At 38.3% G+C, this 12,814-nt stretch overlaps 2 protein-coding genes across 2 annotated transcripts in view; one reads left to right on the plus strand and one right to left on the minus strand.

Moving 5' to 3' along the window:
* The window catches only part of dpr3 (defective proboscis extension response 3), a 50,223-nt gene that overhangs the window by 25,012 nt on the left and 12,397 nt on the right, over positions 1-12,814 (minus strand). The window lies entirely within an intron of this gene.
* LOC138925718 (cytokine receptor-like) lies at positions 7,593-12,195 on the plus strand. The gene is made up of 3 exons (XM_070276854.1): positions 7,593-7,739; positions 10,714-11,057; positions 11,112-12,195. The coding sequence occupies exons 1-3, from the start codon at positions 7,593-7,595 to the stop codon at positions 12,022-12,024; spliced, it is 1,404 nt and encodes a 467-aa protein (XP_070132955.1). The 3' UTR covers positions 12,025-12,195.

Genomic DNA, 12,814 nt, shown 5'->3' on the forward strand with positions numbered 1-12,814 from the left:
GCATTGAGCCCGCAACAAATCAAAGACGACCTTTCTTTCACTCACTCGCCACCCCGTCATGCCATTTCTCCTTTCACTCTCGGTTGCCATTTCTACTCGGCCATACATCAAAGCAATCAAATGGACCCGAGTGTATCTATCAGGGCGATAAGTAACACAAAAAGAAATTCAAATCCCGCTCAAAAAAAGAGGCGGCTTGCAGACCCACGAGAATAAGGATGAAGCTTTGGAAGTGCACTGGAAATATTCTTCTTAAAAAATATTTTAAACTATTTAAATAATAGATGAAAGATGAGATAGGGGCTTGAAATTAAATACTTCTCTTCAAAATTATAATCGTTTTCTTTAAAAACTTATCTCATATAATATTTATAATATTTATTTCGAGTGCATATAAAAAGGCCACGAAACGATTTCATTTATAAATCGAGATCCTATTTTTTTGGATTTTTTTTTGGCAGAATCTAAGTTACGAGAGGTTGCGACTGGCTGGCAACAAATTATCGCTCTGGCACCTAGCCATCGACTCCACTCCTTTATATCTCTCCTGCAGGACATCCTTGACTCAAAATGAACTATTTTCCATGCGAGTGTGTGTGTGTGAGTGAGTGTGTTTGCTGGCCTCAAAGAACTGACCAAGCAATTTGCCTGGCCCAAAGGCTAACCAACACCTCATCACTCACACGAAACCAAAGAGCCGGAGGGCGAGATAAAGAGAAGGAAGTGACCAAAGTGGCAGGAGCAGGAGCTGGGGCAGCAGCTGGATGACCAGAGCAACCAGCAGGAGAGGCGGTTAAATCCTTCTATGAGTTTGTCTTGAATGAAGTGGACTTTTGCCTTAATTAAACAGATTTGTTTGTCGACTCTCTGGCTTTCTCTGGGGCTTCACGGACTTCTTGTGTGCTTTTCGACCACACCCGGCTAAACAAAGAGTGTGCCAAGAATTATGGCAGCACGAAAAGGTCAAACCCGTTCTCGGTTTTCAATACTGGCCAATACTTATGGCCAATAATAAAGCTTTGCTTCGACCCCATAAATATGAAACGTAAACTCTGTACACTTGCTAATCCTTAATTTGCAATAAAAAAAGATTCATGGTTTTTTATAACGTATCTGTGTTGTATGTACTTTCCTCTCTGCTCTCCAAACTTCTAATATTTTACGGTCAATGAAAAAGTTTACGTTTCTGTTGAGGGTCGAAAACTAAAAACAGGTAGATCATAAATTCTTAAAAACCTGATACAACAAATATCACGTATACGACTAGCGAACTTTCATTTAAAAATACTTCTCAGAGCTTATGAAACTTTTCGAGACATCCAAGGACATGAACTTTGGAGCTAGGTTTTACAAGAAAATTATTTTTTTATAGATTTCTTAAGACAAAAATTTAAATAATAAAATTGTTGTAAACTGAATAAAGCCATTTAACTTATTTTTATACCTTTAAGAAATGCCCTTGCTCTCAATTTTTTTACCTGCAAAATTTCTCAAGATATTCTGTCCAAAAAGCATGCCAAGCATTAAGCCAAGACAACTGAAGTTGGCCATTTCGGGGGTCAAGTGTAAAGTTAAACAAAAACGCTTAGCCCAAACAGACGGGAGAAGCTTTCCGGCCAGGATTTATGTTGCGACATTGCCTTTTGTTGACGCTGCCAACGATGTCCGCACGAATATTCACATTACACAGCAAGCCGAATGAAAAGGACACCAAGGATAAAGAGCCGGCACAAAAAAAACAGAGGCAGGGACCATCAAGTGCCAGCAGCGGCCAAAAACGATGTCAAGTCACAAATGGGAGAAAAAAAAGAAACTAATTTCATAAGATGGTGTCAACTGCAACTTTTCCAACTACGGCGGCAGAACCAGCAGCAGCAGCTCCATCCTTGTGTGAGCCACCCCTCGAGGATATCCTCGCCACTACTCGAGTGCTCTCTGGACTGCATTAAACGGCCAAGGATCCTCCGAGCCGGGTCCTGCCGAGCTGATGATGGTCACTGCTGAGAGCTAAATGCACTGGCAGATTACCGTGAACATGAAAGAAAAAAATTAAAATGCGGCTTGCCACACTCTCCGTTCAGTGTGGAGTCCTGACAAGCTTCCTTCCCAGGCACTCCCAAAACACACACCCACCTAATGAGCCTCTTAGCCCGAACTGAAAACTCGTAATCAGCAGAAAAATTTCACTCAACCGGATATTTAACGCACTGAAAGAATTTAAAGAAATTTAAAGTTCAATAACATATTCAAAAAAATTATTTTTAGAGACTATGTATTTTTAAAGCTTCTATTGGAGCCAAGTTTTGCCTTTTATTTTTAATTATGTTTAAGTAAATTATATCATCTTTCTAAGAGTGTATTTCCTCTGTGGATTTCAAATTGAAATTACAGAATTCCATTGAAATTCAATGCCATTCGCTTCACTTTTCGTCAATCATTACCGCATACGCACGCATTCGCACTCGCAAACAAAGACAAAACAAAACAGTTAATTAAACCGAAAAAATGCCTTAATCAAAAGTTTGTGCCACCTATTGTTGTTGCAATTGTACTTGCCACAAGTCAGCAAAATAATTTGATTCAATGCGAAGCATTATCGGACAGAAAATTAGTAATTGCGAGAGGCCAATTCTTATTCTGAACACCAAAATGTATCCCCCAAGAGAACTCTGGGCATTTAAATTTTCTTTAAAGGAAGTTTTTGTATTGTCGACTTTCATTATTTATGGACTGGTTATGTTGAAATGCCCGAGGGTGTGCCAGAGAGAGAGAGAGAGAGAGAGGGGCGGAATTTATTTATTGAAGAGCGGAATGGCATGTAAACCACAAATTAATTGGCTTGGTTAGACGCCGCAACGGACCAGAAAGTTGCATAAAAGTTTGCCGCCTCGATTGATTGATGTGGCCTGGCATTTGCCAGGTAATCAATGGCCAAGGATGCCCGGCCAAAGAACCTTCTGGCCGTGTTGGGAAACAAATTGAATACGTCTCTGGATATTTATTTTTCCTTAAAAGATTCCTTTAAACTTTCTTTCGTATGCAAAATTATTCAAAAAAGTCAAAACAAAATGAAAATAAATTTATGCTGAGTGGGCTAACATTTTTCGTAGCCAAAGCCAGCCATAACTCAACTATTAGACCATTTAATAATTATCATCTATTCAATTTATATTTATTTTATTTTTCTCGCTCCACTGAAAGTTGCAAACTTTTCCGCCTGCAAACTCGCTTCTTATCCTTGGAGCTCTGTCAGGCGTATAATAAATTATTCTAAACTCCAGGCACAAATCATGAGCAGCATAAATTCTACTTTCCAATCATGAATCATTAAACTATCGCAACTGCTTTTTCTATTTTGGGTTTTTTGTTTTTTTGCTTAGCCAGCGTACAAACAATTTTGTATCAAACAAATTAAAACTTTCTGGCCAAACTATTTAGATACAAATGCAAACAGATGGTCAGCCACGAGAAATTTTCTCGAAGGAAAGGCTGCTCAAAGTAGAGGTGTGGTGGGGCGTTTGGGGAAAACCATTTATTAGATAAGGTCAAAGGTTAGGAAGGAAAAAAAGGAAGTCTGTTGGAAACTTGAAATTCACGTACAAGCTCAGAATGCCTTAAACCGTTTTCATGCAAACCAAATCCTTTGAAAGGCTTTAAGTGGAAACATCCTTTCAGTTTTATGCTTTCAGTAAATAAAACTAAAATATTTCCAAAATGTATGCATTTTGGTTTCACTAAAAGATTTAATTTTTAGGATTAAAGTTATGATTAAAAATTATGAATATTCTTTAAAATTAGTTTCCAGAAAATTGTTTGTCAAAACTCCCACCCCAAGTATACTGAATACTATTCGCATAAAAGGACGAAAAGGATCAGGGCTGACCCCACGCAAATATTGGCGAAATGTGCAAAGCGCAGTGCGTCAAGACACTATAAAAAAATTCATAACTTTTTATGGGAATTAATATTTAAAAAAAAAAAACACTTAAATAAATGTCTTGTTTTCCTAAAATTTTTTATATATTTAAATAAATGTTTGCAAGATTTTTAAGAATTTGAAATATATTTTTCCATGATTTAAGCAAACAATATATATATGTATATATATTCTAAACCATGAGAAAAAGCCTCCAAAAGCTTTTTCTTTCTGCATTTTCTAAAAAATATAGAATTCTAATTTTTTACAGTGTAAACAAACAATTTACCCAAGCAGCGCAGTGCAATCTAATCAGTTCTAATGTCTTGCCTCCTGCGTGCCTCTATTGGGCAAATTGCAAATGCTGTAGAACCCTTTGGCTTTGATCGTAAAAAAAACCGCCAAGACCATTCCATTACCACTGCCACTTCTAAGGAAAATGTGTTAATAAAAGGACAAAGAGGTCCTGGGAAGCCAAAGGCGCCAGCGGGGGAGGGAACTAAGAAAATTGAAATGAATGGGATTCGGATGGCGGGGGCGTGGCAGTAAGTTCATTTGCAAACAATCGGCCAGACGAACCCAGAGACTGTGTGCAATGGACTTTCCATCCGAAAAAAAGGGAAACCATCCCTTGGTCCTTGGGTGTGTGACCTTAGTGCGACGACTGGTACTATTTGTGTCTGTCTCTCTATTTAGCCCTTTTGTTTACTCGATTTTAGCATTTTTATTTTGTTGGTCAATCTTTAAGCAAATTTATGTTGTGTGTGTGCAGCAGACAGCCGCAGGCAACTCAGTGTCCTTGCGCTACAAAAATGAAATGCAGCCAACAGGACGAGCTACAATGTTTGACTGACACACATGGCTGAGAGTGGGAAAGGAGCGTGGTGTTGGGTGGCATATCCTTGCAAACATTGCACTTTTGGGTTAAGCAAAGCAAACGCAGGCAAAATTCTTTTTTGGCTAACCACAAAAGTCTTTACTCTTATACTTGCACACACTTGCAATCTTTTTAGCCAAAAGCAATTCCATTTAAGCCGTAAAATGCACAAGAAATTTTCGCAGCAAGAATGGCAGTGGAAAAATGTAAGAGAGATATCTAAAAGCTGCAACAATAATGATTAGTCATATTTTTCATATTCACTTAAACTAAAGCTGAAAATAAAATAAGAGTTGAGCAAATATTCTCCTTATCACTAAGGAGATTTACCAAAACAAATCACAAACAATTTAAATTATAATCTGTTCAAGCAGTAAACACGATTTTAATAAAATTTTAAAAATAAATTTTCAAGGGATCTGACCCACAGATCTGACCCACAGGTAACCCATAGTTACACAAACAAGAAAGGAAATCTAACTTCGGGCGGAGACAAAGTTATACCCTTCCAGTTAAGATCTGATGTATATCGCAAATATCGGATATAGTTGGCCGATCCCTATGCAAGTGGGTAGATCGGAAAATATAATCTGTAGGAAGTCCCAACTTTCTACAGTTGGATATAGTCGTCCGATCCTTATGGAATTTGTCTGGTCATATCCATTAGCCAGGATCCATAGAAATCCTAATCGCAACTCTTTAACTCTAAAAAAATACCACAGCTATGGAATTTCCGATCAATCAGATGTATGGCAGCTATATGATACTGTCGGCCGATTCCGGTCATTCCAACTTATGTATATACTGCTTGCAAAGAAAAGGAGTCGATCAAAATTGAGGTACTAGTTTACATAGAAAAAACAGAAAGACGATTTGACACAGAAGAAGATCGTGATCAAGAATATACATATGTACTTTATTGGGTGGTAGATGTCCCCCCTAAAATACTCGGTGTTTTTCGTGTGTACTCATTGTGCGGGTGGCATGCTGCCGTTCTCTGGCATGCACCCGAAATCATGGGTGTTGAGGTATTTCCAGACACCCGCACCTTCTTGCATGGTAAATACTTATGCACAAAACTTCGTGCATGAAAGACACCCGGGTGCCTAAAATACTCTGTGTTTTTCGTGTGTACTCATTGTGTATTAGCACATGGTCTTGGTTTCAATTCCCAAGAGACATCCAAACGAAAAGGAAAAATTGAAGCTAAGTCGAAATTGTGAATTATGATTAAATTTATGATTTCATTAATCAAAGTAAGCTCTATGTGAATGGTTCGGTTTACGGAACTTAAAAAAATTTAAGAGAAATTAACTTGACATGAGTGCGACGCGAATATATCTTGTGGTGCAACTTACAATATTAATGCTTTGTTGGGGCTTGGAAAGAGACTGCTATTTGTTAAAGTCATTAGACGAAAGTAGTGATACAATAATCAAATGCTGGTGCAATAGTACCCAAGAGCTCAGTGAAGTAATGGAACTCTGGACCTTGCAACCCTATCATCGTTTGAAGACCGATATCGTTGATAAAAATACGATTAGGGCCCAGCTGGATATGGAGTATACCCCGTCATCCTTTTTCACTTGTGGCTGGTCGGCAAAGTGGAAATCAAATATAAACTCCATCCCCTTCATGCAAATTAAGAATTTTGTGTGTCGCTTCCACACGAATGAGACTGTTGGAAACTGTAGCTTTATTGACACAAATGACTGGAAGTCTGAGGAAAAAGAATACTTTTTAATATCTGATGGACTGCCAAGACATCCGTGCCACAAAGATATAAACGATGAACTCAGGTTCGTTTGCAATCATATCCGCATAATGGACTCAATTGAAACCCACTATTTTGAGGTTCAAATGAATTATCTAAACGACCTACAGACTGAAAAGATCGAAAAGAGGCTAACAGAAATGCTTGTGCCAGATTCTTGGATAATAGGATATTTTTTAATAAAAAGAAATAACCATTATTGCATGTATGTTGGTACCAACACCTTATTTTACAAAAATAATATTGATTCTTGCCAGTGGAACCTCCGGCCATGGAATCCTAAAATCAGACTAAAACAGAGAATTTTGCCTATACACTCGAAATTTTTTGATACATTTTGTCTTGGAGAACATCTCCATGCTAACCAAATCTTTGAATGTCATTTTTCATGTCGTTTTAAGTTCCATAATGCGCCATGGGCTGAGGCTTACGTCTACAACTACACCACACTGGCCACATTACCCGAACGGCCACCCACCATTCCTCTTCAGGGATTCTATTATGAACAGGAGAGAAGACAGCTTCATATTTTCTGGTTTCATTTAGATGAACTGGAATGGAACGGACCTAACTTCACATACATCGTTAAACCTGATAATGAGTAAGCTTTTCTGACAATCCAAGAATATACGGAATAATAACATAGAATCATTTCCAGAAACATTTCTAAAAAAGGACCTACATTTTTTGGAAATATGCAGGCGATTTTTAATGACTGGGATGTCTCACTCTCCACGACCATTCACATTCACAGCAAGAACTCAGAAGGTCTTTCGGCCAACAGCAGTGAAATAAAAATTCCGATTCTTAACAAGGTACAGCAACAACAGCCCAAGAACCTTCAGTATAATAACGAGAAACAGATCTTAACTTGGGATCCCCCTAGCGATCAGGACAATCTCATAGGGTACACTGTATTCTGGTGCATTGACTCAGGCACCAGTCTTCACATATGCCACGAACAAGAAAATATACGTACGGAGTCACTGAACACCTCACAGTTCCAACTTAAGTTCTGGAACTCAATGCACTCCTTCAACTTTGCGGTGGCGGCTAGATATAGCGACAAAGTCGGAGGTGGGATGCGCTGGACGGGCTACAGATGGATTCAGGCTAACCCATCGGGCGCGGGATTTAGTTACTACGCAGCTCCCATTGGGGTTTCAGGCCTCGTAATCCTTTCCATTTACTTATACAGAATGTGCCGAAAATGTTATGATATCGATGTGGTTCTACCTGAAGGTTTGGAACTAGACACGAAAGTGACTTCCTTTTCCCATGCCGAAGTCATAATCCCCGGTAACTTATCACCGGAAGTAGTAATGGATATAAAGCACTTGATGACGACAGAGAAACATGAAATAAAAAACGAACCACAATCTGTTTTAAGCTCCAGAATTAACCAAGATCAAAACACTATAATAACTACAGAATCTAACGTAAAATGCTCTGTTACGTCCACTAATAACTCCTCGATAGCTACGGGTTCATACAGCACAACACCTGTTAAGTCCTCTGCATTCCAGAATAGTCCTGAATATGAACTTCAGGAATTCCCAAAAGAAAAATAATACGAATTTAACTTGTTTTTTTTAAACCTCAGTGTTTTTTCCAGATAGATATAGCTATAACCGAATCCCAATCCATCATAGCAATGCTTAGCCTGCTGATGGCTTCATCGTATCCAAATAATTCATTTAACCCCTACCAATCGCACATCCTGACTTATTATTTAAATGCGAAAGGGACATCTTTCCATCTTCCATCTATCCTCAATCTAAATATAACTTTTTTGGCCGTAATACTAAAAACTCTGATAAATATCAAATCAAGTCCTCCCTCCCCTTGTGCCACAGCCACACAAAAAAAAATATTTTTTCGGGTCTGGAGGTCAGACCATGTTTACTATATGTTTTCGGGGTCGCTGAATCTAAATCCGAGGTCCAAAAAACCCTAGCACGTCAGGGTTCTGACATAACCTCAAAAACCTCATACAAAATTATATTCGTGTCCAGGGGTCAGACCATGTTTATTATATGTTTTTGGGATCGCTGAATCCGAATCAAAGGTCTAAAAAACTCTAGAATGTCAGGGTTACGTCATAACCTTAAAAAACCTCATACAAAATTGTATTTGAGTCCGGTTGAAAACATATTATAAACATCGTATGACCCCCGGACTCGAATATAATTTTTTATGAGGTTTTTTGAGAATATATCGTAACTCTGACATTCTGGAGTTTTTAAGACCTCGGATTCGAATTCAGCGACCCCGAAAACATGAAGTAAACATGGTCTGACCTCCAGACCCGAAAAAAATTTTTTTTTGTGTGGCTGTGTAATGATTAGTCATATTTTTCATATTCACTTAAACTAAAGCTGAAAATAAAATAAGAGTTGAGCAAATATTCTCCTTATCACTAAGGAGATTTACCAAAACAAATCACAAATAATTTAAATTATAATCTGTTCAAGCAGTAAACACGATTTTAAAATAAATTTTAAAAATAGATTTTCAAAGGATCTGACCCACAGATCTGACCCACAGGTAACTAATAGTTACACAAACAAGAAAGGATATTTAACTTCGGACGGAGACAAAGTTATACCCTTCCAGTTAAGATCTGATTTATATCGCAAATATCGCATATAGTTGGCCGATCCCTATGCAAGTGGGTAGATCGGAAAATATAATCTGTAGGAAGTCCCAACTTTCTACAGTTGGATATAGTCGTCCGATCCTTATGGAATTTGTCTGGTCAGATCCATTAGCTAGGATCCATAGAAAATCTTAATCGCAACTCCTTAACTTTAAAAAAAATACCACAGCTATGCCATTTCCGATCAATCAGATGTATGGCAGCTATATGATACTGTCGGCCGATTCCGGTCATTTCAACTTATGTATATACAACTTATGCTTGCAAAGAAAAGAAGCCGATCAAAATTGAGGTACTAGTTTACATAGAAAAAGCAGACAGACGATTTGACACAGAAGAAGATCATGATCAAGAATATACATATGTACTTTATTGGGTGGTAGATGTCCCCCCTAAAATACTCGGTGTTTTTCGTGTTTACTCATTGTTGCGGGTGGCATGCTGCCGTTCACTGGCATGGACCCGAAATCATGGGTGTTGAGGTATTTCCAGACACCCGCACTTTCTTTCATGGTAAATACTTATGCACAAAACTTCGTGCATGAAAGACACCCGGGTGCCTAAAATACTCGGTGTTTTTCGTGTGTACTCATTGTGTATTAGCACATGGTCTTGGTTTCAATTCCCAAGAGACATCCAAACGATTAGAATAAATTGAAGCTAAGCCGAAATTGTGAATTTTGATTAAATTTATGATTTCATTAATCAAAGTAAGCTCTATGTGAATGGTTCGGTTTACGGAACTTAAAAAAATTTAAGAGAAACTAACTTGACATGAGTGCGACGCGAATATATCTTGTGGTGCAACTTACAATATTAATGCTTTGTTGGGGCTTGGAAAGAGACTGCTATTTGTTAAAGTCATTAGACGAAAGTAGTGATACAATAATCAAATGCTGGTGCAATAGTACCGAGCTCTTGGGTGAAGTAATGGAGCTCTGGACCTTGCAACCCTATCATCGTTTGAAGACCGATATCGTTGATAACAATACTATTATGGCCAAACTGGATAGGCAGTATACCCCGTCATTTCACTTTTTCACTTGTGGCTGGTCGCAAAGTGGAAATCAAATATAAACTCTATCCCCTCTATGCAAATTAAGAATTTTGAGTGTCGCTTCCAACCGAATGAGACTGTTGGAAACTGTATGTTTCTTGACACAAATGACTGGAAGTCTGAGAAAAAAGAATACTTTTTAATATCTGATGGACTGCCAAGACATTCGTGCCACAAAGATATAAAAGATGACTTCTTGTTCGTTTGCAATCATACCCACATAAAGGACTCAATCGAAACCCACCATTTTGAAGTTCAAATGAATTATCTGAACGACCTACAGACTCAACAGATCACAAAGAGGCTAACCGAAATGCTTGTGCCAAATTCTTTGTTAATACGATTTTTTTCAGGAGAAATAAGTAACCATTTTTGCGTGTATATTGGTACCAATAACTTATTTTACAATAATAATATTGATTCTTGCCAGTGGATCCTCCGGCCATGGAATCCTAAAATCAGACTAAAACAGAGAATATTTCCTAAGTATTTTCAACTCAATAATACATATTGCCTTGGAGAACATCTCCATGCTTACCAAACCTTTGAATGTTACTATTCGTGTCGTTTTAAGTTCCATAATGCGCCATGGGGTAACGTTTACGTCTACAACTACACCACACTGGCCACATTACCCGAACGGCCACCCACCATTCCTCTACAGGGATTCTATTATGATCAGGAGAGAAGACAGCTTCATATTTTCTGGTTTCATTTATATGAACTGGAATGGAACGGACCCAACTTTACATACATCGTCAAACCTGATAATGAGTAAGCTTTATCAACCCAAGCATATACGGAATAATAACATAGAATCATTTCCAGAAACATTTCTAAAAAAGGACCTACATTTTTTGGAAATATGCAGGCGATTTTTAATGACTGGGATGCCTCAATCTCGACGACCATTCGCATTCGCAGCAAGAACTCAGAGGGTCTTTCGGCCAACAGCAGTGAAATAAAAATTCCGATTCTTAACAAGGTACAGCAACAACATCCCAAGAACCTTCAGTATAATAACGAGAAACAGATCTTAACATGGGATCCCCCTAGCGATCAGGATAATCTCATAGGGTACACTGTATTTTGGTGCATTGACTCAGCCACCAGTCTCCACATATGCCACGAACAACAAAATATAAGTACGGAGTCACTGAACTCCTCACAGTTCCAACTAAAGTTCTGGAACTCAATGCACTCCTTCAACTTGGCGGTGGCGGCTAGATATAGCGACAAAGTCGGAGGTGGGATGCGCTGGACGGGCTACAGATGGATTCAGGCTAACCCATCGGGCGCGGGATTTAGTTACTACGCAGCTCCCATTGGGGTTTCAGGCCTCGTAATCCTTTCCATTTACTTATACAGAATGTGCCGAAAATGTTCTGATATCGATGTGGTTCTACCTGAAGGTTTGGAACTAGATACGAAAGTGACTTCCTTTTCCCATGCCGAAGTCATAATCCCCGGTAACTTATCACCGGAAGTAGTAATGGATATAAAGCACTTGATGACGACAGAGAAACATGAAATAAAAAACGAACCACAATCTGTTTTAAGCTCCAGAATTAACCAAGATCAAAACACTATAATAACTACAGAATCTAACGTAAAATGCTCTGTTACGTCCACTAATAACTCCTCGATAGCTACGGGTTCATACAGCACAACACCTGTTAAGTCCTCTGCATTCCAGAATAGTCCTGAATATGAACTTCAGGAATTCCCAAAAGAAAAATAATACGAATTTAACTTGTTTTTTTTAAACCTCAGTGTTTTTTCCAGATAGATATAGCTATAACCGAATCCCAATCCATCATAGCAATGCTTAGCCTGCTGATGGCTTCATCGTATCCAAATAATTCATTTAACCCCTACCAATCGCACATCCTGACTTATTATTTAAATGCGAAAGGGACATCTTTCCATCTTCCATCTATCCTCAATCTAAATATAACTTTTTTGGCCGTAATACTAAAAACTCTGATAAATATCAAATCAAGTCCTCCCTCCCCTTGTGCCACAGCCACACAAAAAAAAATATTTTTTCGGGTCTGGAGGTCAGACCATGTTTACTATATGTTTTCGGGGTCGCTGAATCTAAATCCGAGGTCCAAAAAACCCTAGCACGTCAGGGTTCTGACATAACCTCAAAAACCTCATACAAAATTATATTCGTGTCCAGGGGTCAGACCATGTTTATTATATGTTTTTGGGATCGCTGAATCCGAATCAAAGGTCTAAAAAACTCTAGAATGTCAGGGTTACGTCATAACCTTAAAAAACCTCATACAAAATTGTATTTGAGTCCGGTTGAAAACATATTATAAACATCGTATGACCCCCGGACTCGAATATAATTTTTTATGAGGTTTTTTGAGAATATATCGTAACTCTGACATTCTGGAGTTTTTAAGACCTCGGATTCGAATTCAGCGACCCCGAAAACATGAAGTAAACATGGTCTGACCTCCAGACCCGAAAAAAATTTTTTTTTGTGTGGCTGTGTAATGATTAGTCATATTTTTTCA

Source organism: Drosophila bipectinata, chromosome 2L, assembly GCF_030179905.1.
Source record: "Drosophila bipectinata strain 14024-0381.07 chromosome 2L, DbipHiC1v2, whole genome shotgun sequence".
In the NCBI taxonomy this organism is placed as follows: domain Eukaryota; kingdom Metazoa; phylum Arthropoda; class Insecta; order Diptera; family Drosophilidae; genus Drosophila; species Drosophila bipectinata.